Source organism: Plectropomus leopardus, chromosome 2 (genome assembly GCF_026936395.1).
Source record: "Plectropomus leopardus strain MGB_pleo_1.0 chromosome 2, ASM2693639v1, whole genome shotgun sequence".
Taxonomy (NCBI): Eukaryota; Metazoa; Chordata; class Actinopteri; order Perciformes; family Serranidae; genus Plectropomus; species Plectropomus leopardus.
The window spans coordinates 8,612,967-8,640,552 of NC_142177.1; the positions used below are offsets into that span (position 1 = coordinate 8,612,967).

Consider the following 27,586-nt stretch of genomic DNA (forward strand, 5'->3'; position numbering starts at 1 on the left):
TTTCTCACCCGTTTTACCACATTCGGGGGTCTTGTATCAATTTGTGGCATGTCATCTGGGATTGAGACTGGCATATACCTTATACTTCAGGTTGTCAGACTATGTTTTCCATAGGCACTCCTCCAGTTCCCTTAATAGTGCTCTTTGGATCCCGCTTTTTTCCTTATTCCTGACGTTTTTGGTTTCATGTTTTAAGACTTTTTTGTCGGGGGGTGGGGGGTCCAGGTTGTCTTAAAATACTATGACTTTTTTTCAGGTTTTTCAACAGAATATACCATAACCTTTAAAACACACACACACACACGCACGCACACACACACACACACACACACACACATATATATATATTTGACATGCTAAAATAATACATTTTTTTGTTTTTTGACAAACTATACTTTCATTTTTTCCACAACCTGCTATAATATGACTTTTTTTTTTTTTTTTTAGCTTTTTCAACATTGTATGCTATGATCTTTTTTCTGCTTTTTCATCGACGTGATATAATGACTTTTGTCATTTTCTTTCAACACGCTATACTATGGCTTTTGTTTTCAGTTCATTGGACACACTATACTATGACTTTTTCGACATACTATACTATGACACTTTTGGACATGCTATACTGATTTTTTTCAAAATGCTCATATTATTTTTTTTTTACTTTTTTTTGACATGCTATAATATGACTTTTTTTTCCCATCAAACACAGTATACTGTTACTTTTTATTCACAAACCAAAATATGAGATTTTCCTCAACATGCTGCCCTGTAACATTTTTCTCAGTTATTCTATGATTTTTTTTGTCAGTTTTTTCCCCCAAAATACTATACTATGACCATTTTCATTTTGTTTCTATATAACATACTTTGATTTTTTTCAGTTTTTCTACTAACTATATTCTTTCTGTTCATCAGGTTTTTATTGACATGTCATATAAGACATGTTTTTCAATGTTTTAGACATGCTATACTATGACATTTTGTCAGGATTTGGACCCGCTCTACAATTTTTTTCTTGTTTTTACAACATACTGTACCATGAACTTTGTTTTCTTTTTCTTTTTCATGTTTTTACACAATATACTGACTTTTTTTTTCAACACACTTTATGATGACATTTTTTCCCCATATGCTACGGCATTTTCTTCCAAGTCTTTTGCTTTAATTTGCAGCTCTTTCTCAATTTTCTCTAAATCATACTTTTGCAAACTAGTCCCAGACCACTGGTCCAATTGACCCAAAACCTTTGACAGGATCCTCCATTATCTTTTTTTTTGATAAGTCATATCAGTTATATCAGTTTCAAATACTACTCATAAATAAAAAAAAAAACTTGGAGCACAGTGCAGATGCTTTGTCCAAGGTTTGCTCAGCAGTCTTGGGATAGTCTGTCACTAGAGGGCATCACAAATGCAAAAAGCACAGAAGTATGTCACTCTATATTTTGAATATTATGCAGAATCATTTAACATCGATATCTCCGTAAGTCTTCATTCAAATGCTACCAAAACAGACATTCTTTAGATATCACATTTTAATCACCTGTGTATGTGTGTGTGTTAGCGTGAGTGTGAGCTTTGGTTTGGGCAGGATGTCCCAAAGCACAAGTTCTCTCCTTCCTTCCTCCTGTTAAGGATGAGGCACCAGGTCAGCTGGTACAGACACAAACAGGAGGAAACAGGAGACTTAAAAGAAGAAATATTTGTAGCTGTTTTTTAGATTCCCAAAACTTTTGACAGCACACCTATGAAAAGCACAGAGACATTTCTTTTTATTATTTTATACATTTTAATGGAAATGTTTACTGACAACTGTTAAATAATTCTTCTTGCCACTCCTACAGAGGTGTGAAGGATCACTGTACAGTAAGCTTTTCACAGTATTTCTTACAGTATTTACATCCTCCATCTTCGCTGACCGCACACGCTGACGCAGCATCTACTTGAGCAGTGGATGAGTACATTTACAAAGTCACATATGCACGTTAGATGCTGGGTCCCTTTACACAGCGCTCAAAGCTTTTACAATAAGTAAATATCAGCATACAAAGGAAAAAAAAATCAGTTATCTGTACAGTGCTTCTTAAAATCAAGTTAGTACATTCACACACAAAAACAGTTAATCTCAAACGAACTGCAATGCAAACCCTCTGAAGCTAACCATTTTGGTATGATTAGAAAACAACAAAAGAAAAAGGTGTGAAACGCAATGTTAGATTCACTCAATAAATAAACCCTGTTTAAAACTGCTTTAAAACACGGAATAAAGCCTAATGTAAAGAGAGTGAAATGTTTGACGGCCAACAGAGACAGGAAATTGAGACGGTTGTCTGGGACACTATCGCGGTCACCACAAAAACAGACAAATTAGACAGGAAGTTCTTGCCTGGCTTCTTTTCACCTTACCCAGTGTGTTATGAAATGAGAACTCTGTCAGTCATCTTTTCGACTAGTAATATAATTACGAAATTGACATTACTTTAAGTATGAAAATTATACTTCTTAGCATTTATACTTCTCATTAGATATGTTTACATGCACCCTAATTACGTCTTATTCTGAATGTAAAATTTCTGATTAAGACATGTAAGATATGTATTTAGATAGGTATTAGTTAGGTATTTGCTTTTAGCAGCATTCTTTGGACACGTATATAGCACATCTATATGTGTATGCATCTCAACAGGGGTTTTTACTGCAATTTCTGACAAACCAACTTGCCAGCAGTTTGTAAGGCTGGGGTAGAGATGTTGATTTTTGAGGTGACAAACAACATGTTAGGGTACGTTAATAAGAGTATGCACGGCTGCATGTAAGCAGGAACATTCATGGAATATTCATTTTCATTAGCCATGAACACAGCTTATTAGGAATGACTTCTTTAAAAACAAGGGGAAAAACTGGAATATTTTGTGCGTGTACAGACGTGGATTGTAAGTGCAGTCAACAGTGCAAAACCTTTAGCTAACTTTTTGGTAAACATGTTAAAATTAATAGAGATCTGTCACAAATTTCGTTTTCTCACTTAGTGCCACGAAATAGTTTCAGTACAGATATGTGTCGGTATATCCACATACGCAACTGAGACATTTGTCGATTAAGAAAAAACATATAACATAGTATATGATAATTTAGAAATTCGGTTTTAGAAGGCCACCCTGTGGCTTTCTAGCTTTTACCAGACAATGAATGTCAACGGATTCATCACCATGACAACTGAGCTAACCCTCTCTGTTGACAAAGACCATCTGATGCAACTGAAAGCTCCCGAAAAAGCTAGTAACTGAACTGTGAGCTGAAATAAGTCACTTGAGACTTAATAAAAGTTTTGTAATAGTTTAATTTCTAAACTTGCTGCAGTGATGTGAATTTGTACTCCAGGGCGTTAGTACACCGTGACGTCACTGTGAGGTATGATCACAAGTGTGCAGTGTGGTTCAATAGAGTTGAAACTTTCTACCACAAAATACAGTTAAAAACTCTGCTTTTCAGCCTGATATTTATTACTCTTTCAAGACATAACAATTATTTTAAGCATGATAGAAGGCCTCAAGCTTAAGTTAGGATTTTTGATTATGTGTCCATGTTTTTTCGTGGAGGGTGACCTTTCCAAAAAAAATGTGAGGTTCAGAGTACTTCAGTGGTTTTAGATTGCAGCGTCTAATGCATGCTGTAGCCTTTACAATAAACACTTGACTAAACAATTTTAGTAACACAGAGATGATTTTAGTGCCAAACTTTTTTCATGCTATACAACACAGTGGGTAAGGTGACCAATGAGCCAAACAGCTGCTAATATATTAGTACGCCCCTGAATGAGAGCAAAGTTTTTAGGCCAACCTCAATTCTGTGTGGAATGTGTTTTCAGTTCAACCCTACATTTAGCTCTAGCCTCTGACATCAGTGACAGCTAGAGTGCTCGAGGAAACTAAATAAACCTGCCCTAACTTTTCTCTTCCAAAATCCAAAACTGTGTCAACGTAGAAGTTCCACTCAGGGTCAGACTGAGCTATTTAAGTGAATGGAGAAATTCAGTGAGTGCAAATGCCTTTTTTTATCCAGGCTGAATTCCTACCACGGTATTAGGATTGTGCGCTCAAGCAGCAAGTTTACTAATTTGGCCGTTGTCTGCAAATCTACTAAGCAGATTACTAGATTACTAAAATAATGGCCTCTTGATTATCCTCAAAAGAAAAATTAAATGCACTACTGACGTGAGTCATCTGAGCTATTTCAAGACAATTTCGCCAAATATTTCCAAATATGTGCCAACATATGAGTCCTTCTTTCACTAAGTTACTTAAAGAAACAGTTCAGTTCCTCAAATCAAAACCACATATTTTCCTTTTTTCTGTAGTGATATTTATTAATCTAGATTTATTTAGGGTGAGTCGCTGAGTGTTTAAGATTTCAGCTGTAGAGATGTTTGCTTTCTATCCAGTGTCATAGAACCAGATGGCACTCGGCTTGTGGTGCTCAAAGCATTCAGAGTTTGAAAAACTCAACAGCAATGTCTCTTTCCAGAAATGATGACCCGATAACTTGAGATAATCCACGGACCTTGTTGTCAGAAATTTTATGTAGGAACTATTTTTTTCTACCACACTATACCCACCAACTGTATTACTGCACAGGGGGAAGCGTGCATCTACTGCCAGCTCACCTAGCACTACTGAACGGGTTAACATTACAGCTCAGCAGAGGAGGACGCCATTAATGTTTTCATCTCGTGCTGTCACAAACACAAGCCTCTTGTTCATTAATAGGTGCACTCTATCTTTTGCACAGTGATTCGGTTAGCAGGTGTAGTTCAGTAGAAAGAAAATAGTTCCTACATGAAACTGCTCACAACATGGGCTGTGTATTATTTTGAGAAACCGAGTCATGATTTTTGGAAAGAGACATCACTGTTTAGTTTTTCAAATGTACTTTTTGGGCGCTTTGAGCACCACAAGCCGACTGCCATCTTGTTCTGTTAGATTGGCGAGAAGGCAAACATCTCTGCAATTGATATCTCCAACACTGCACCTCACACCAAAACAATCTAGATTGATAAACAGCACTACAGATAAGAGACAAAATGGATGTTTTCAATTTTGGGATGAACTGTCCCTTTAAACCCATTTCGCATCAGCCACCTAAAATGAGTTATAATTTCACATTCAGAAGGCTCGGATCATCCTGTCCAAGGATAAGAACCCCTCACACATTTCAATATAAATGCAGTCCCTCTAGAAACACGTTCTCAGGTTAATGGTCCAGACTGAAAACCATTAACATCAGTTAGTGTCTCTTCTGCTGTTCTGAAGGGCTGCTGCTCGCTTGGTAAATTATTAAGCTTATCAGTTACATGAGACCTGCAGAGGAGGACAAAGGTCAGGGCTCAGTGTCTCCCCCTGCTGGGCCTGTGTGTGGCTGGGTATCCTGAAGGGAGTGTTTGGGTGAGAGAGAGAGGACACGTTCCATTTCTGGAAACAGCTTCAGAAGACAAGATCTGAAGCTCAGATTCATCCATGGAAGTGTTGTGTCTATCAGTCCAGTGTATTCACATCAGTGACTGTGATGGGGAAATGATGAGGAAAAGGAGTGAATCCTGTGCTTCAGTTCATTATAATGTTAGTAGTTGTACTGTATCAAGATTTTACAAAGTGGCTGGTCAGTGTCAAAGTATCTGCTTCTTTAAAAAAAAACAACTGAAAATTAGACTGGACCTTTTTACAGACTTAGCAGAATTTGATTTAAGGCCAACTGAATAAAAGGAAACAAGTTATGTGTTTAAAGTTAAATATGAACACTTTTGAGCTACGAATGGCCAGAATGAGGAAAAAAAGAAGAAAAAATGTATAAGCAACGGGGCGCCCAGTAGCTCATCGGGTAGAGCAGGCACCCCTCGTACAGAGGCTGTGTCCTCGCCACAGCAGCGGCCCTTTGCTGCATGTCATCCCCTCTCTCTACCCTGTCACGCTAAAGCTGTCCTATCTATAATAAAGGCAAAAGCTGAAAAAACAATCTTAAAAAAAAACAAAACATAAAAATAAAGAAAAATGAATTTTTATAATAAGGACCATTAAGACCGACTGTGCTTCTTAAAGGGCCACTCCACTGATTTAACACATGAAGCTTAGTTTACTTGTCATGTTTGTGGCTACTCTAAAAACAGTTGTATAAAGTCTTCTGTGGCTCTGGAGAAAAACTTGAGTAGAGCAGAGCTGATTAGAAAGAAATGACAAAGAAAGAAATGACATGATTTTTCAAGCAAAAATTGTGTATGTAATTTGGTAATCATGTAAGTATGTAATATGTTAGTAGAAATACCATGGCCTAAGTGAAAGTGTTCTCTCTTGCTGAAGCTAAAATGTCAGTGTTTTGTACTGCGATGTACCCATGTGAGCAACTGGTCCCACTCATTCTTTCCAGCTGATGAAAAAGACCAGCAGCTGCTGCTTAAAGCACATCAGGTAGGATAATGTTCTATTTGCGCACAGACGATAGCGAAGTCACCTTTCTACCTACCTAGCTAGCTGTCTGGTGTTGATGACATATATAGTTTTCAAACTCAGATTACAGACGCAGTTTACTGAACAGTTTCACGCAAAAATATATATTTTTGAATTGACAAGCATTATATATGTAATTCATTGCACAATTCAAACAGGATCTAAAATTGTTTTGTCTTCTGCGTAAAAAAAAAAATCCAATTTACAGTCCTATGGGGGACTCCAGAAGAAGAGGGCCTCTAGTTGGGTGTGTTTGTAGTGGTACCATATTTGCAAGAGCAGGTAGCCTCCAGCAAGAAATGAGAAGTGTGCTCTGGTAAGCTCACCTCTTTCTTACTCCTAACCTCTAAAATTGTTTTCTATTTTTAAACTCGTAGATTTCAACTTCTTTTATATATCAAGTAGCACTCGTCACCACCTGGAGACAGACTTTGATGTATGAAATCAGTGGACCTGCACTATTTTTGATTTTTTATGGACACTGTGTGTGTGTCTGTTTATTGTTTTAAATGTCTGTTTAAATGTTTAAATGGAGTGTCAGATGTGTTTCTGTCAAAGTAATAGATGACGTCATGGCAGCTACACAGCCTAAGCTAACCGATCCCTGCCTCTTTTTGAAAGCTACAGTTGATTTGACCCCATATATAACTTATGCAATCTGCAATCTGATTACGTAACAAAATTTGGCTCCAAATGTGGGATGTGAATGGGAATGGATTACAGTTTGGGGCTGAGAAGAGTCTCTGATGGTAAGATGGACTGTGTAAGGGGTGCTACTACCTACATCTCAACAGACAAAGGAAGGTATGAAACAAAACTCTGAGGAGGGAGCAGACACTGGAGGGCATAAAAGATAGAAGGAGGAGGGGTTGGCAATGGGGGTGACGGGGTTGGGATTTTCCAAGAGGTCTGGAAAGTTTAAATGGAAAGTTTAACGGAGCGATTCGCCGCGACCATAAAAGTCAAGGAGGTGGAAAACAGTTTGAGGACAAATGCACACAGAGTTGAGAGTGACGTTTACATAGGTCCCCTCTTTTTACGCGACATCCATCTCCCCTCCTGCTCCACATCACTTCCCAGTTCAACACAAAACAACCCAAACTGAAGAGCTGTTTCACCTGAGATGTTAAATAATCCACACTTCTTGACATAAATAAATAAATGCATTTAGACACTCTATCACCAATTGCTATAACACAATAGTGATTCAACCTACAGCCTGTCCGTGAAAAGCTATTCCATTAGCTGTTTCACGCACTTGGTGTCTGGTAGATCCTTCCAGGGTCTGCTAGCACACGGAGAAGTTTGTTTTACATTTCTAGCAGCAGCAGTTTGCTTGGAATAACTATAAGAGGAAGCACAAAGTGCAACAACAGAAGGTAAGAGATGACGCAGTACCGCCCACAGTGCTTGATGCACGTGATCTCTGGGAAGCGAAGTGCAGAAATACCGTGGCTACGAGCACCTAGCATCAAAGATGGAGGAAAAAAGAGGAAGAATCGCGCAAATCAGAACTTAAAGTGTTAAAACATCTGCAGATAGGAGGAGGGATGGTCTCACCACACACACCACATGCAAAATCTGAGGAATCCCAGGTGAATGCCGCTGTAGTCAGTTTCTAACTGCAGCAAGGCCATGGCATTGAGCCATAGATACAGTGCACAGAGAGCAGGACACACTATCCGTCAGTGTCAGCATCAAAGCTTCCTGAACAGTCTTGTCCCTCTTTTGACCTTCATTACCAGCGTTGTGGAACATTTTGGCGCCAGAGTGACAGACATCTAAGCAAGTCTGTGATCTCTATACCCTAAACTCACACGGCTCTGCTCACTACGCCTTGTTCAGCTGCCAGAAGAGGGAGAGCGAGACGTCAGGGTTTCTCAAAATAAATTAAAAGACGTACACGAGCGTACACTCACAAACATACACGCAGAACTCATGAAAAATTCATCATTCTTGAGCTAAAGTTGTGACAGACGTGGAGCTACGTTGGAGCAATGAAAGAGTAATTGCGCTTGTTGCAGAAAAAGGTTTGCTGGGTAGACCAAGCAGCTGGCTCACAGAGAAGAGTTCCCATCCTACAGGAAGTCCCAGCATAGAACCTGTAAGGCCCTCCCACCTGTCTTCTCTCCGCAGTCTGTCTTTCTCCGTCTCTCCTCATTCTGGGATCTGCAGAGCCATCACTGAAGGTTTGGTCTCGAAGTACTGGTTGAAACGGAGCACAGCGTACCTACAGGAGGAGTCACAGGGTGTTGAGGGCACAGGAGGAGGAAAATAGCCACAAGTTTGAATTTTCATATCTTCATGTGTTAGAGGCCAATCACACCGAGAAGCGTCGCTACAAAAGCGTCGCTACAGAAGCATTGTTACAGAAGCATCTTTACAGAAGCTGCTGTGCGACACATTTTTCTGGCAGTTTTTGGGTACGTATTGAAGTAAAAATATTTTCAACTTTTCTGCTCAAAGTGCAGAGTCACACCACTTGTCAATGTCACTTTTGGCCACGCACACGCAGCCCCGCTCCACAGGCTCTCCCTGCTGTTTTTCCAGATGCACTTCCAAGGCATTTTTGAAGTGGTCACACCTGGTGCAATGCGTCTCAGTGTGATCGCTCCCCTGAGAGTATATACAGTGAACTCATATGATAAGGCAGATATTGCACATATTTTTTTCATTTCTCAAAAGAGCACAAAATATGTAAAATTGATAGCCTAAAATGTTGATAAAAAATGTATTTTTTCTTTTGGTTAAAGGTTCTGTATGTGACATTCAGAGCATTAATATAGCAGCAAACCACTTTTTACTATTTAAAGATACAGTGGCGTAATGGCATCCAGAGAATGAAGTCATGCTCCCTCGGTGAGTGAATGTGTGAATGTGTGTGTGTGTGTGTGTGTGTGTGTGTGTGTGTGTGTGTGTGTGTGTGTGAGAGTGTGTGTGTGTGTGTGTGGGGTAATCTGAGTGTTCTCTGTGGTAAACTGGTCAGGCCGAGCTTGCATTTAAATGATTTTTTTTTCAGGACTGAGGGGGGTCAGTAGTTAAGACAAGCTTAAGAAAATTTCAGGTTTTGTCCTGCGCCATAAAATACATCAGCAAATATCCCGCTTTTAAACTTTAAAGCTTTAATGTTTCTTAAAAAAGGTGGTTGCTAACAAATGGCCAAATGAGTCCAAAGAACATCATCACTGCAAGCCACGCCGAACACAGCTTTACAGCCTTGTTGTAGTGGCGATATTAAGTCATACAACCGCAGTTAGTTCATTTATGGCCTGTTAGTTTTTTTAACTTCAACTGCATTCAGGCTTAAAAAAATCATAAAAGTGGTGTCGAAGTGGTGAAGATTATTTGCTGAACAAAACGTGCAAGTATTATAAAGATTTGTTTGCCACAGAGCTAATTTTCTGCCATAATAGAAAACTTGAGGGAAAGATCCCATTTGCTTGTTGATGAGGGAACCAGGGTAAGGCTAAATTTAAGCGTCAGCCTAGAAAATAAGCATCATCCCTGGAGCACTCTATTACTTTTATATTTGTATTTGTAGTGATTCATTTATTCTTACACAATGAGAAGGCTGAAAGATGTTTTTAAATGCAGTTAAACATGTAAATAAAGCCCTTTATAACTAAAGTTGACTCTCGCACTGCCTTAGTGAGGCGGAAGCGATTGGGTTGCCATCCATTTACTTCTTTAAGTCTACATCCTCTCTGTGAACTACTTGGGGAGGTAAATCTGGTGTCGTGTGTGTTACAGGTGTGTGGGCAGAAGTGTTGAGTGGTATTAATGCGTACAACGGAAATGCGAGACTTGGCTTTTGGGTTTTTGATTTCAGTCTTTCACAATGCTCTGTTTAACTCACGCAGACAGATTCTTTCAGACACATAGTCCAACCTATCACTTATTTAATATCCTACAAGGTGGGGGGTCACTACACAAAGTCTTAAACACAAACACAGCAACTTACCCGAGGAAGTCAAAGTCGATGGAGGAGTACTTGGCCTGGATGAGCGCCCAAAAGCCCCAAAAGAAGTGAGAAGCCTTGAGAGAGACAAATCAGTTATCAGGTGTTTTACAGTAACGTGAGGCACTGCCGGTGTGAGTGTGTAAGAGAGGGTGTGTTTCTGCTAACATATTCCTCCTTACCAGAGCAAACTTGTTGACCTGTACATAGAGTGTCTCCAGCTCTCGTGGGCTGACCTCCTCCGTTTTCTTGGTGAAGAGTTTGTATGCCTGCAGGTACACTTTGAGCCAGTCCATCTGCATCTCCCGGCTGGGGTACAGCCCATAGTCCAGCTCCGCCATTCCTGACCGCAAACATTAACACAGAGTTGTGTAAGGAGACACACTGGTTGGATATAACATCAAAAGGACAGTTTGGACTTTTTGAAGTAGGGTTGTATGGGGTCCAAGGTCAATGTATTAGATACAGTAAATGTCTGTTGGCATGCCCCCCAGCTTTGAAATGTGTCAGGAGTGCCAACACAGAAGCTAATCAATGTACTACTGCCTGTTTCTGCTATCTAACAAAAACTTCCAACTCTGTATGCCGTTCCGGAATACAGTTTGTTCTGACAGCAATGCTGTAAACTTCAGTTCATCATCAGTGTTTTTGTGAAAAGGCACCAGATTCTACTGACAAAAACAATCATTTTCATTTTCATTAATTTTGGCTCACTGAACTCAGGAGTTGCCAGTCTACTGCCACCTCTATCAGTTAGTTAATTTGTGTTATTGTGTGACTTTGTTCAATCCAAACTAACCTTTTCAAACACCAAGGTCACACAATAACAGAAATAAACTAGCTGATTGAGACAGTGGTAGGCCAGTAGCTCCTGAGTTCAACAATATTTAATCACTGTTTTTCTCAATGGAGTTTGGCTCTGAAGAGAGCTATTTCACAGCTTCAGTTCCCCATCAGAAAACACTTTCTGACGGCAAAGTAAAGCAGTGAAAATGTTTAAAATATAGCATACACTTATATTGATATTGTTTTTTTAGATGGCTAAAACAAGTTTTGCTGCTGCCCCCATCTACAAAACTACATTGCTTAGCTTCTGTGTCGGTACTCCTGCCTGCTTCTCCAAACGGAGGCCTCGCAGACTGACACCTACTTTACGTAATACACTGACTACGGATAAGAACCTCATACAACCCCACTTCAAAAGATCCGATCTATATTCTACCGAACAAATGTGGTTCAACAAACCTGCAAATTCATTGAAGTGGTTGCCAATGTCAAAGGCCTGGTAGTTGTAGCTGGAGTATTCGTAGTCTATAAAGCGAACATGACCTGTGAGACAACAAGAAGACATGTAAAATGTAACGTATATATCAGTGCTCAAAAACATTCAGGTTGTGGCAAAGGATGACAATCACTGGTAACATTGATGGAAAAGGTTAGTTGTTTGTGCTGGCAACCTTTTGCAGGCTGCCACAGAAAAATATATGCCACAAAAACTGCAACAGCAAAAAAGAAAAATCTTAAAAGTTAAAAAAAATCGGGGTAACCTATAGTTTTCTCTACCCCCTAGATAAATTGTGTGCCCTGGGTTTGTCCCTCCTCTCTCTCTCATGTTTCCTGTCTTTTCCAAGCTATCGTAGCAAAAAAGGCAAAAATGACCCCCAGAAAAAAAAGGAAAAAATAAGGTGAAAAAATGATTCTCCGATCAATCATCAGCTCCACTTCCTCAATACATACATAGTATTCACAGTTGTTCTTGCTTGTTACTCTACCTGCAAAGCAGTGATGTAATGTGACAAAGTCATAATACTTTGTTACGGTACTTAAGTATTTTTTGGGACTATCTGTACTTTGCTTGAATTATTATATTTCTGTCAAATTTCAATTGTACTCCACTTCATTTCCTAAATAAAACATATACCTTTACTCCACTACTTTCCCCCCTAGCATTTTAGTTACTTTCTACAAAATAGGGAAGGAAGGGGTGAAGGGCCAAACTGATGATTAAAGGAATACGGAGAAAGGAAAAATGGATTTTGTTCTTTAACTCTTTTTAAGTTGTGGAAACAACATTTTTTCTTATGTATGTTATGAAGAATACGTCAATGGCCTATGCTCCTTGGAAGAGCAAAGGGCTTACGTCTGTGAGTCATGTTATGAAGAAATAAACCTCACAATTCTCACCATTTTAATCGCTAGCTTTTTTATTAAAAATAATGCACTTGTACTTTTACTTTTAATACTTAATTACATTTATTATAATAACATTAATTTGGATACTAAAGTACAGTAAATATCAGATACTTTAAGTTCTTTACTTGAGTAATAGCCTATGGTGACTTTAACTTCTGCCAAAGTTGTTTTATGCCAAGAAATCTGTACTTTCAAAATATGGCTTTTTGGTACTTTATCCACCACTGCCTCGAAGCCCAAAGTAGGAGGAAGTCTTGATTTGGATGTTACATTGCCCTCACAGCAAACCTTTTGTTCCATAGAAAACGCTTAGGTACCCACCCTCTTTACTGTTGTGGATGATGTTCTTGCACAGCAGGTCATTGTGACAGAGCACCACAGGGGAGCCCAGAGTGGACAGATGCTCCTTCATCCACACCATCTCCTGCTCCAGCACAGCCTTGCTGGGAACCTCCTGCTGGATTCTGGACAGGGATGGAGATTAAGAGAGGTCAGCTTTATCTCACACACACATTTTCCATAGTTTCTTCCCTTGACCTGTTGTAACAGATATACATACACAAGTGCCTGCAAACACTGGCCCTGCGGACACTGTAAAGGAAAGTGACATAAATAGTTTTACCAGTTATTACTCATCAAAACAACCAGCTTTTCATTGTTTTGGGATCATCGCAAAGTGGGAACACATGTGCAGTGATAACAGCTGAGACCAACATGCACAAACAGCACACGGGCTCAGTGGGACTCCAGCCTGCTGGCTCCTGGGAGCACAGTTACAGAGAAATGAGCTCTCAGTGGAGACTCACAATGCTGTGGAGTGTGAGTCACTACGGCTACACTGCTGTTGCTCCTTTAGAAATACAATGTGAGACCTGACTATACACTTGATTTATGCCATCGCTGCATGTACGTACTAAGCTTGAAATGGCAGTCATGCATCTCCTGAAGCTATATTCATTTATATATCTAATCTTTTTTATCTCTGTGCATATGATACAGACCTGCTGAACATTCACACAGCCGACCCGTGTACAGCCCGGTCATATGACGCACATTAAATCTGTGTCGACCTGAAAGTGGTATTACTGGCTAGTGGTGAGAGGGTTAAGTCGCTGAGTTGGTGTCTCAGCCAACCAGGCTGGTGCACTGAGCAGAGACCCCTGCGCCACCTGTAATGGGCTTATGGGGTTTAATCCACAGTTAGCCTGATAGCAGGAGAGGAGAGAAAGCTGGCTGGGAGTCTCAACTGTTTAACCCCTGACTAGTGTACGGCAGTAATATAAGACTGTTGATCTATGGGAGCTGGAATACTTCTGCATCACACTGGAATATTACACATCACACAGATCTCTCAAAATGATCTGACAATGTTGGTTAACATCTGGGCTTTTATACAATCTGCTTCGGACCACAGAGCAACAAGTGTCGGCTGTCCAGGACCAGGACACTCTAGCTGTCTGTGTAACCAAGGAAGAGAGTAAAGTGACCTGATACACTGAGCTGAGCAAACATCTGCTGGCCCACTGCATGCCTCAGACTCCCTAATCCAGTCGGCTATTATTGTTACAGTTATATAAGTCACATGCTGGACTTAATCTAATAGCCATCAGAAGAAAGATAGCAGCAGTGACTGGGCAGCTGGCCAGGTTATGAAACTGCCCACCTTTGACGGCTTAGGTCTGGTGCCAGGACAAAACCGGACCATCTTCAGACTGAACTCTTGGGCTGTTTTGCCCTTTCCTGAGATGAAAACTCACTTCCATGAAATACAACGCCAAATACATCAGTCTCATGTGTGGTTTTAAAGTATCTTTGGTTAGAAGCAGCCTGATTTCTAAATTACAACAGCTCTTATTGCCTTGATTGCAAAAATGTTCTATCCTTCCATAATGAACCACACTATTTCTATAACGCATTAGTCTTCCTGCAAACTCTGGAAAGAGTATTATATTCAATATTCGGCCATAACAACATAAACAATATAGATAGTATTGCAAATGCTTGGATTTACAACTTACGGGAATGATAGCTGACTGCATGTTGACAACTAGTGTTTATGACATGAGATTAGATCACTATTTCATACTTGTTCAGTTGTCCACCATAAATAAGAGAAACAAATATGCAAATGAGGGCAACCATTTTGTGAACTTAGCTGCATGAAAACACAGTACAGATGATGACAAAGAGAAGATGCAGACTGAACAGGCTGGGTACGTAGCTGCCCAGTCACAGTTGGCTGTGTTACAGCAAAACAAGACAACTTTCTGTCATCTCGAACTTTTTCTGGGGTTGTTCAGTTTGATATATCACCATCATGAAATAATAAATAATGATAATAATGATCTCTTAATGTTGGTATATTAGTCTTAGTACTGAAAGTTAGTATACTAATACTTTCCAGTTAGAACTAAACACAATGCACAGCAGGTGGAAATGTTACTAGTTTTGCAGGAATTTGGTCATAAATTAAATTTTTAACAAATTGAAATGTTGACTTAATAATAATGCTAGGTAAAATAAAAATAAAAAAGTCAGTGAATTGCCCAAAGCAAGTAGGATTCCTCATCAGGGGAACATGGATTTTTGTACAATGTTTAATGGCAATCCCTCAGATAGGTGTTGAGATATTTCACTCTGGACTAAAGTGATGGACCGAATTACAAATACTGAGTGTCTAAATATATCTGACACTTACATTTACAGCATTTTTAATGCTTTTCAAGACCTTTTTAGATAATGTCAAACCAAACCAAATTTAAGAATGATATTTGAACAAATCTTCTTTTTCTTATTCAAACATGGTATATGTTAAGTAGTATATATGTGGTTCCATGCAGAGGTAGCCTTTGTGTAGGGACGTGGTTATTCGAGTGACTGTGGATAATATACATTTGACCAACAGATAAGTGCATGTATAAAGTAAAAAGACATTATTAGGTTCAGTGGTGGGTTTAAAGATTTGTAACATTAGAAATGTGGACCTTTGTGCAAATGAGCTTTACTCAGTTTGACTAAAAGATGACTAGATTCATTTAGATGAAATGCTTGCGGGAATTAAGACCTCATAAATTCAAATTTAAGACTATTTGATGACATTGAAGGTCTGGTATTTATAGAACTGAATAAGACATCTTAAGACTTTTTATGGACCCGCAGACACCCTGCAACATTGTCATGTCTGGAGTCATAGTAGTGTTACTAAAAATTTGCTTTCACTAAAAAGCACAGGTGGTTGTAAAGACTCTTGTCATATCTAGAAAAAGGAGGACACCTTCTAGTATTAACCCCTGCATTATCCTCTCACTTCCTGACTCTACAGTTATCTATTCTGCATGTACATTGTGTGTAATATGACATGATAAACTACCTCTGAAACTTTAATCCCCGATACCTTTTTACCTCTTTACCTGGATAACATCCTGGTGTAAAAATGTTTAATAAAAGCATTCATTGAGTGCTGATATCAGGCTCAGAGCAAATTGACTCCATCGTCATAACTAATGTTACAGGCAAATTAGGCTGTGCTTCAGAAGCTATTTGCATCATTATTTGCATGTGTGCGTGCTGAGCCACAAGCAGGAGCACACACCGAGAGGTACTTAAAGACAACTGAGAGGCCAGATCTTACCTAACGTTGGACGCTTGGTCAGTGAACTCGGTGGCCACGAGGGAGAAGTATTTTCGCATCTTGATCCAGAGGTTGGGTTTGGGGATGCAGCCATTGTGTGCATGGATGGCATGGATACGAGCCATCTCCCTGGCTATCATCCTGAGAGGAGAGAGACACATAATAAAGATGACTACATTTTTTAGTCCCCAGTTATATAGAAGTTCAAAGTTCCTGGAAAAGGTCAACTGAACATCCTGTTACACACATGGAGCTGAAGTAGACATGAAAGTGCTTTAAAGCCAACAGCAAGGACAATGTGTGTTAGCAGACTATTAGTAGAGTATTAGTAGCGACTGCTCGGGGCACTTTACAATAACTTCAACTTCTCTGATTTCAAACCTGTCTTTAGAATTGACCTTTGATCATTTGTTTTTGAAATATCAACCATCTGCCAGCTATCATTTGTATGAGCGTCTCATATTTTTTCTTCATTTGCCTCTTTCCTGTGCAGCATTGAGGCATTTCTGTATGGTAAAGCAGATTGTGTCAAAATGTAGAATGTAGGATTCTGAACACAATAGTACCAAAGAGCAAAGTCTTCTGCCAAGTTGCACCATCCTTGAGTAGCACCATCCCTGGATAGCACCATCTCTGAGCAAAGTAAAGTAAAATCCCTGTAGTCCCATGACTCAACTATGTCCTAACCTCAGTAAGGAAGGATCCCTGACGTCCTGCGTCCCAAGAGCGTCACCTTGCATGAACTCATAGCAGATGCCATTCTGAAAGGTGCAGTACAGGCGAGGAGCACAACCATTAGCATGTAGCACCTAGAGAAGAGACACAAAATGCACAACATGCACAAATTAAAAGGGGAAAAACTATTTTGAAACTCATTTATTTTTGCAGGAAAGACCAACCACTTCCAATCCTTTGCTTTTTCAGTACCTGAAAGCTTTTGAGCTCATTGTCTCTGTCCACAATGAGCTCTGTCTTGTTCCCGTATACTCGCACCAGGACCACGTCTTCTGGACTGTCCTCCACGTAGCAGCCCACTAGCTTGTTGGTGGTTCCATCGGTGAAGAGCTGGAAGATGAAGAAAAGAAATTATATAACCTCTGACACAGATAGAAAGGAATACCCCCAACCTCTGACTGCACAGCACTGTAGAGGTTTCTAAACAAAATCTTAAGCTTGAGTGTTCTCTAAAGCTATCAGCTGTCTTCAGATCAGGACCAACAGTGCAGACACCATGCAGCTCTGACCTTCATGAGATAAAGGTATCACAGAGCCACGTTAACTGCCTTCAGACCACAGACCACATTGCATCAGTGCCAAGCGATTTAGTCCTCAAGATGCACTTTTAATGCAATTCAAAATGTACATCTTAGACACATTCAATGATTTAAAAACTATCTTTTATTAAATATAAACTATATGCTAATGTCATCTCCATGTACTCATGATGCAGTTGGCTGGATATAGTGCATGGCTTCAAGCTGCAAAAACTATTTCAAACAAGTATCTCTACAAAGGTTTTCACCAATGAACACTTCACTTAAAAAGTGACTGACTTGCATCTTTATCCAGACTCCGACTGTCATGTCCCACGATAAGTTTATCGTGGTGAATTTCCATTATTGGGATAATGGTGAATATTGTGTCTAGCAGCACCCAAAGAGACTGCTGGGAAACCAACAATAAAAGACACTCTCCAAATACAGGCTGTATTCACACCAGCCTCTGAAAACACAAAAGATACTGATCAATCATTGCCATATTTCAAAAATCCACTCAACAACATGACAACGAAGAAGAAGTTGCTATCTCAGTAAATTCAGTGCAGACCTTCCAGTGAAACTGGTGTTTGTACGCTAATGAGTTTTAAAATATACTGTTTATTTTGTGTTTGAGGCACAATTTTTTTTATGTTTTATAGGGCTGTCCCCTGAAAGTTAAATGTTCAAATCAACAGTCTGCCTGAAGGAAGAGAGGCTTTGCCCGGTTAGGCTGTGAGATAACGTTATCTTATGCCATACACTTAAAGGTGGTGAATTTACAGCTTGATGAAACTTAATACAATACAGTCTCTAGCTTTTGTTTGATGACTAGTGTCTGTAAAAAAAATAATTGTGCAGTCATGAGCTAAGACGGCTAACTTGGCTTGTTCACTATGTTACATGCTTATGACACAATGCTGCGACTCTGAATGTCCCCCTGAACCCTGTTCAAGCTCAATCTCTATGTGGAAAAAAGTCCAACATTCCTACTAAATAGCCAAATCCAATTTGAGTGACATATTTCTGAGTTGGTTACAGCCCTAACTCTGTACAACAAACTGATGTGGTGATGCATTTATTGCTTTGAAAACAGTTGCATGATGGATGAATTTTGCTAAATACGATTCAGTTGATTAGGATTTGTCTGATATAACTCCAGATTTTCCATTTGGTTAGGCACCTGTAAATACCAGTGTAAAGAGAACATGCTTGATTCTAAAACTGTGAGCATAATTTTGCTTTACCCTGTTGACTGCTTAAAAACTCTTGATAATAGAGTGTAAACCTTGATGCATGCCACAGTCTGTAGATGTGGGTTTTTTCATTTGCCCAGTCGGGGAAGTGGGTTAGACATCTACTTGCCCAAAGTCAATTTTTCCTTATCTCTTTACAAAATGTTTTATTTATTTGTGGTTATCGTAAAACAACAAAGTCTGATCACCAAATGGCTCGTTATGGTACCTCATTGTCATTTTTTGGAAACTTGACATGCTTTTGAGAAACAACCATGTATTATTCGCCTTGCTCTCAAAGTTGCAGCACAATGCACATTTTATATTTGCAGTTTCACTCAAATCCTCTAACCCAACTAAACGGCTGTTTCCAGAATAACTGAAGTGCTTGTTTGCATTTTGGCTGATAAACTTTGTCATTAGCCACCGTCTATTTCTTGCAAGCGACCAATCGGTACTGAGCATGTGCAACTCCTAGCAGAGATCAGAAGAAGGTGAAATGGCTCACTTTTTTGCTGTTTCTATTATCAGCTCTGGATAAAACAATGTGTTTAATTATTTTATCATTTGCCCAATCAGAAAGTTGCGAGCCTTACTAGAATTTTACTTGACTCAGGTAATCAGGCAATTTTTGTAGTTGAGCCCTGGGTGTACCGACTGTAGCCGGGTACTACTTGACTCATCTGCAGAGCGGTGTTGATGTTGCATCAGTAAATCAACAAGTTAAGTCAAACGTCCCTGCTAAAATGCAGAGTAAGCAAAAAGCCCTCTGTGTCTAAAGCTAGGCCTTAAATATCTGAGTGACAACATCACTCCAGCGGGAACCAGTGGGCCAGTCCACCCCACTGCAGCAAACACAATAACAACATACACGCTGCCTGCATCTCCCCCGGCCCAGACGCTCACTCACGCATATCTGGCATTCCGCACGTGGCTGACCACAAAGATGGGCGCGCAGGCATCCCTGTTATGACCGTACATACACAAGCATACACGCCTTTGCTATCACATGACTGATCCCTTCTACCCGCCACACAATACACCGCTAAGACCAGCAATCAATACATCGACAGACAGCGATAAGCTTGGACCCAGACAGAGGTAAACATTCTGCCATATACTGCCTGACGCTTTATTTTTTTCCCGTGTATGAGTCTGCGTCCTGTGGTATGACTGCAAGGCCTCCGAAGCTGCCTTTCTTTGGCAGAAAGGAATCTTTCTGTCTTCAGCATGAGAAAGTTGTAAAAGGAGACGGCTGCTCTGTTGCTGTTGGCACACTCCGCTGTTGCAGATCTCAGTGTGTGTGTGTGCGATGTTTGGAAATGGACAGTGTGTATTTACAGTAAAAGTCTTCCTGTCCAGGTGGCGGGGCTAATCAGGTGTTTCTGTCAACAGTGCTGCCCTGCTGCTCCTCACCACATTTAGCGCTTCCCGCTCCCATAAAAACAATGGTCCCGCTGCTCCAGAACATCCTCCGAAACTCAACCAAAACAACTTTTTTTTACATTAATCTCACACTCTCCTCACTTTTTTTCTGCTGTGATCTGGCTCATGAATACTTTGCCAGTTGTGCAGCTGTTAAACGCCATATGAGGTCTGTTAGACAAAAGCATCCAGTGGGACAAAAAGCTTGTTTGGATGGTGGACACTGAGAAAAGCAGCAAAGGTTGAGGTAAACACTGTCACATCCTCAGCTGCAGGTGTGTGAAAGGGTGGGTTACCGGATGCAAAGAGATTAGCCAGCAGGATGTAACCACGTGGTTGGGGTAACTGTGTTCAAATCGTGCCGCTGGAGGTTAATGGCAGGATGTGGTGTTATCATGTCCACTGTCAGAGCTTATTCAAAGACTTTGACCTGGCCATGACACGTCAGTCACTTGATCATTTTACACAGAATCAATTATGCATTTTCCCTGCCCTGAAAAGCACCGTGTCTCAATAAGACACGCATTTGTGTTTGTGGTGATGGTGTAGTCAAAATTTATCACACATCTGTTTGTGTCATTCTGTTTTTTATTATGATGGGAAAAAAAACTGTTAATATGTTACTTTGAAAAGAATAAGCACTAAAAAGTTTTGCATCAGTGATCAGGGGATGCAACTTTTGTAAATTCATTTTACTCGCTGTTTTAATCTTTCTAAGAGGTCGTGTAATTTACTTATGTTTTTAATTTGTTCTTTTATTTCTAACAAAAGTGTTTTGTGTGTATTTGTGACATTTTTTTGTTTAGATTTTTAAATACATTTTCATTCAATTCCATGTACGGCTGCAACAATATGTAGATAAAGTAAATAGTAGAAGTCATATTTTCTTATGTAAAGATTTAAAGTTTGTTTTATTTGTCATTTTACCCATTCACAGTACATACACGTAAAACTGACATACAAAATAAATAAATAAATTAATTAATTAAACTATATATACAGCTACTTATACTTATGTACTAGTGATGGGCATTCTAAGTTATTCAAGTACTTGCATTAAACTGCTTTAATGCTTGAGTACTTGCAACCCCCCCCCAAAAAAAGCTAACCTAGGAGGATAGGTTCCGAAACATAAATATATAATAAATCGAGAAACCAGACGCCAAGATGGTGCTTATTCATTCCAATGAAACTGCTCACATCGGGTATACACTGAAAAAAGTGTATAGCTTCAAGGTTTACTTGAATATGCACAGTAGTTTTCATCTCACTGGCCTCACCTTTGAATTCCCGCTTAGCTCATAGACTCTAAATTGTTCTGCTCAAGTTAAGTTTTACAAATATTAAACAACCATGGGTCAAAAATTCATTATAGACTAATTCAATTAACCTTGTTTTCAGTTTGAGGCGCCTTGTCACAGTTTTACAGATGTCTCTTTTACAGTGGTGATCAATGGAGAAAATGCTTTTTGCGCCACAGGGGATTGTTTTGCTGCAATGCTACCGGTGGCCACTGGTAAAAATAAGAACCGAGGCTGAGCTACATTCCTGAGGGCCTGGTGCGACTTAACACCCAAGTAAAAATGCAGGCAGGGGTTAGATTAAGCCTACCTTTCTGTGCTGCACAAACGTTAAAGATAAGATAGGATATGCAAATTAACATTACATAGCTTGCACTGCATATTCATTAAATATGATTTGTGTATATCAAGATGGACGGCATGAAAACTCCCCAAAAGTGAAGCCAAGATGTCTCATTTACCCCCTGGTGGCTGGTTGCAGTGTAGGTCATAAACACCACCCCTTCCATGATTGTGGATAGGACTCGGGCCAAACTAAAAGATCAAAGTGCATGTCAAATCAATTTTGAGATGGTTTCTGTAATTTAAGGTAGGTCTTATAAAACTGGTGTTCATCCAAATTTTAATTTTTCTCATAAGTTTGGTTTTAATTAAGTATTTGATGCCACAACGGGATTTGACAATATGATTGGCAGCTGTGTGTGCCAATCAGTGTGCTCTCAATTAATGGTGCTGCTTGCAATTGGTCGGATGTGTGTACAGGGCATGAACTAGACAATGCATGCATCATTTCAGCACAGACTCTGGCCGCAAATGATGTCACCAGCATAAGACGGCGACCTTTGTTTCCAGGATTTTATGGCTTTACTTTTTTGTACTGTGTGACTACATGGAGATGCGTTGTCCATCTTTCATGTCTGGTCACCATTCTGCCTGTAATGTTGGATTAAATAATGTCTGACTAAATGTTACACATGATCTTGCAGCTGTACAGATCAATCATTTTTGCCATATGAATCTGTACAGATACTCATAGATAGCAGTTACATCACCGCATCCCGTCAGAAAAATGTAAACACGAAATATAGAAAAAGGTCTGTTTACATTTGCATTTATTACACACACACACACACAGACAGACACACACACACACACACACACACATACACAAATATATGTAATTCTTTAACAAAGCACAAAAAGCACAAACTCCTGACATTAAATATATACTTATACATACACAGAGTGTAACAGCTCAGAAATGCTGAACATACCAGAAACTCTGAATTGTTTTGCTCAAGACCCTCTCCTTTCTGCTCCTGACACTGAAAATTCATGAGCCACACAACTTGAAAGAGATTCAACTTGAAGCTAAATTTCAAACTTCAGTCTACACATCTTTACATTCACTTGTAAAACAGGTACAGACATGAATTATTTTAGCTGTATGTGTGTCCTGCTTCTCTCTTCTCATTTACTTTGTATGTACTCATGACAACATGGTTTTGCCTTGTTAAATGCTACAGCAGAATTATAAAGGTCTCTCAGCATGATTTTGCCTATACAATGCCCAGCCCCAGCTCATCAGCTGTATGTTAATGTATGTATAACTATTTAAAATTCAGTCACACCTGATTAAAAACAACTGACAAGAGAGCAAAGAGACATCATAAAAAAAGCCATGCTGAATCTCAGTAACCAGTCTGAGTTAAACTAGCTATAACACAGCCACATAAGGTGTGTCTGTTTCACCGTATTTCTCAGCCAATCTGACATCACGTCACCATCAGCTGGTCGCTGACACCATCCTGACCATGACTTGGCTCTCGTGCTCTCTGTAGAGCTACATGTTGTGTATTTTGGACATATAAAGCTCTCTGTGGCAGAAACATTCTCCTACTTGCCTTTGGGGTAACTTACTAACGTTAGTTTGCTGGCTTAGAGTTCACGTCTGAGAGCGTCTTGCCAGCTTAGCTAACGTTTCCTTATCATTTTGCTACTAAGACTACAATAAGACGTCTCCGTACAACAACAGAGGACGGAACGCATATGGTGGTGTGTCGTTTGTTGAAAGATATTAACATAGTTACTGTTTCCACGGCCCTCCTCCAGGCTCTCTGGTCGTGCCCGGTGATGCTGCAGAGCTGTCAGTCTTAACTTAGCCTAGCATACAGCTAGCTTAGCGGCTAACGTTACCTTGGTCTTGACATGGCTCGTGTCCCACGCCGGTCTCAGCTCTTTAATGAGCTTCATGGCCCCCTCCGTCACGTTGTGTTCGTCCACGAAAATGGGAATTTTTCTAATTACCGGCGACCCCACGGGCACGTGTATCTGCGTCTCCATCCTGTAGCAGTTTATCTATAACGTTAATCTCCGAGCCCTTCACAGATATTTCTAGAAACTGCAGCATACAAGTGTTGCTTGGTTTATAAGTAGCTAAATGTCGGTGTGTTTTAGGGAGTGAATGGAGTTTTGCTTGAGAGATTTGTCTTGTTGCGGTAAAGATGAATTGAAAGCAGCGAAGATGAACGGTCAAACTGCCGGGTATGGATGCTCGTCGCCGGTTTTCTTGGGAGCAGTCAGCCAACTGTACCATTTCCTCCTACTTGGCTCCGCCCGCCCGGGATCATCCGATTGTACCGCCGGTTGAGACGTACCACAACCGAGCACGCCCACCAACTCCGAGTGTGTCCGAGTGTGTCCGAGAGGAGCCGAATAAAGAGTAGTGTGACATGCTGCGAGCTTTCTTGGAAAAAAATGCATATTTGAAATTTAAAAGAAACTGCCTTTATCGAAGCAGGTAATTGTATAGCGTATAGGCTGAGGAGACTGAAAAAACTTGTTTTGTAGTCTAACTAATAGCCTTACTGCTGTCTAAAGTTACTGTAATGTGAACTGTGAGGACAATGTCAATGCTTTTCTCTACTTACTTGAATGAGACGCTGCTTTCAGGTCATATTTTGAAAAACAAAACAAAAAGCAAAACATATTATATTATATTATATTATATTATATTATATTATATTATATTATATTATATTATATTATATTATAGTTTTTTTTTATTTTATTTTATTTTATCATATTAGATCTGTCTATTCATGATATAAGTGTTTTGTTTAACACTAGGTTAAGGATCCCCATTTGACAAGAATTTACTTCAGGGACATCCAGAGGGTGAAAATGAGGTGTTGCAGCAGCACAAGAGACAGAACAGGCAAAGATTAAGAAAATAGCAAAGGAAATATGAGGAGAGCTACACAGTAACTTAAAAAAAAAACAAAACATTAACTTAAACTTATACAAAGTTAGTTCAGGAGAGGAAGTACAAAAAACAATAAACTGCAAAAAGAAAGTTAACATAGAGTAAGCTAGACAAGTGTACATAATGTGCTTTATGTGGACTTTATCTATATGTGCAGAAACCAGTAGGATCTGATTTCAACCAATAAATACCGTGATTGAAGGTGAAAGTAGTAATTTGGAAGAATGGTCCCAAGAAATAAAGGATCATCCCGCTTGTCCAAATATTTAGTGTAATAACTGTTTGGTAATTAATGCATGGAAACTTTTATTAGGAGAGAAAAATACAGCCACCTGATAAATACAACCAGTGAAATTTACAATCTTACCTACAATCTTACCTTCAAATTTATGCTGAAATTGTTTTTTTGTGTGTGACATCTACTCCAAAAAGCTGTATGATGATAAAGTCTTGATATCATTATTAGTTTACATGAACTATCAGTTTAAAGTTGCCAAAAAATACCAAGTCAAATTCACATTACTGTGCAGTAATGCTAAAATAGACAAGTTAAAGGCACAAATGGGCACACAAACAGCCAATGATATTATAAGAAGTGACCACGACCTGCAGCCACCAGCAACCTCCAAGGCAGTACCAACATTCAATCAAGTGAGGGCAGTATAGTAACAAAAATGTCTTTGCCAAGAGGTAAAAGCTGAGACACTGCTTGACCCTTAGGGACAATTTTTAAGAAGGATTATTGCAAGTTAGTGAGTACATTAGAGAATACCGTAGTAATAAGCTTCTATCACCTGTATGAAAAAAATAGTCTTTTACTTATTGTCATAAACTTTATTTTCTCTCAGTATGACATAAATATTCATCAGATATGTATTTATTTTTAAATAAATGTTTTTACCCTCCTCTACACCATCATACTTTAGCAATTTCTTTCTATTTATATCACAGATTCATTCATATAATACTAGACAGGTCGATCAGCTTCACTCTCCATTTTACTTTTTTTACCGTTTTTTTTTTTGTATGAGACTCTGGCTTCTTGACCTCTTGTGACACATTTTTTTGTTTGTTTTTTGTTTTCTTTTATTCAACTGGATTTAATGCCGTTTCTAACTGTGTGCAAATTAAACTAAACTAAACTAAGCAATATCAATGTTTCCTGTTGCTACTAAAGATGCATTTTAGACTGAACACCCCTATTTGTTACAAGTTTGGACTCTTTTGTCGTCAGTCAGGCAGGTTATAGAAAAGATGGTGCAAGGTCTTATATTAAAAAGCAACTTTTATGTATTTCCACATGATTATTACTACATATGACTGAATTAGTGTTGAGTATAAATAAGCATGGTTGTCAGCTCTGAATAATTTTTTTTGACTTCGGCCACAGACATTTAGTTTGTCAAATCTTTTATACTCAATATGTCAGAATCTTAACTTCCTCCAAGATCTTGTACTCACTCACTCACTCATGGGTTTCCTACCCTGGCTTCATGCTCATCATGACTCTGTTGTCTGTTACTAAAATCTCAAAGAGCCAAACAGCTGTCGGACAGTGACATAAACAACCACGGATATCCAGCCACATTGAATCTGCTCAAACATGTCGCCTATAGCTAGAGGCAACCACTTCACATCACTGGTGTATATGTGCTTTAAACCAGAATATATAAACAAGTCCACAGGAAGTTTGGGGGATTTTCATCTGCAGTGTTTACTGTTTAGGAGCAGAGAGCCATGATTAGGCCTACACAGATAAATCTGTTTAATCTTTCCATAACATTCTTATTGCAGCAGCTGGAGTCCTGATGCATTAACGTAGTGCTCAACATGTGACTCCAGAGCTCAAAACCCGTCATTGGCTTTTGATGCGTTTATGATTTAGGCTCCCCCTTTTCTGATCTACTGACTATAATCCACTCAAGCAAGTGGTGGTTTTCTAACATTGAGTTTTCTCAGGCTTAAATGACATGATTAGTAACTGAGTCTGTTGTTTGTGTCTATGAGGTACATCACTACATTTCAGAGATGGGTGTTTTTTCTTGTTTTTTTTTCATTTCTCATTGCATGGTATTATATTTATTATATTCTACATTGTTACTTACTATTTGCATTTCAGTGTAAAGCTCACTGAATTCATTACGTTGTGTATGTCATTTATTCTACTTAAAGCCTTGGAAAAAACACTGAGGGTGAACCCTCATTTTTAATGGTGCCGAGGTACATACAACAACAATTATCAAAACAGAAAAATACAAGGCTTTTACAGTATATAAAAATACAAATAAATGAACAAACCTAAAAGAAAAGACAGTTACAACCAACTAGATCACAAATTAAACCTTGGAATACTTTAAGCGTTATCAAGCGTTTCTTCTTTTACTGTGCATATTGTGATTGTTACATACACCTGACTCCTCCACAGCTCTACCCTCTTATCCAAATGTGGTTGCTACTGGCTCTAAAAAACAGGATGGTGATGGCCAAAATGCAGAAATTGGGGCTTTAAACTATACAGTGGCCACGTCCATTATTTTATAGTCTATGGTTGTGCCAAATATACATTTTTATTTAAGGGTTTTTAAAGACAATAAGTAGCAGTCTGAAGTCGGTGTTGTGTACTCCAAGAAGCCCCATCTATCCTCTGCACCTGTTAAAATGAGCAGCTGACTTATGGGTTCGGTGCCTTACAGAAAAATAATGTTTTTTGTTCTTATCAAAAACTGAGGTTTTAGACTATGCTTGTCTGCTGTACCACTCCATACACTGTCCTTTTTAATTAGCTTCTTTGGGTTGAAATAATAGGAGAGACATTAAGGGAAAGCA

At 39.2% G+C, this 27,586-nt stretch overlaps 1 protein-coding gene across 1 annotated transcript; it reads right to left on the reverse strand.

Annotated features, from left to right (window-relative positions):
* Positions 1 to 1,262: 1,262 nt before the first annotated feature.
* etnk2 (ethanolamine kinase 2) lies at positions 1,263 to 24,099 on the reverse strand. Its single transcript, XM_042502276.2, has 9 exons — positions 23,692 to 24,099; positions 17,206 to 17,343; positions 16,966 to 17,087; positions 16,279 to 16,419; positions 12,969 to 13,111; positions 11,700 to 11,783; positions 10,637 to 10,797; positions 10,458 to 10,531; positions 1,263 to 8,726 (listed from the first exon to the last, which is right to left on the reverse strand). Exons 1-9 carry the CDS (start codon positions 23,836 to 23,838, stop codon positions 8,654 to 8,656), a joined length of 1,083 nt encoding a protein of 360 aa, XP_042358210.1. The 5' UTR covers positions 23,839 to 24,099; the 3' UTR covers positions 1,263 to 8,653.
* Positions 24,100 to 27,586: the final 3,487 nt, after the last annotated feature.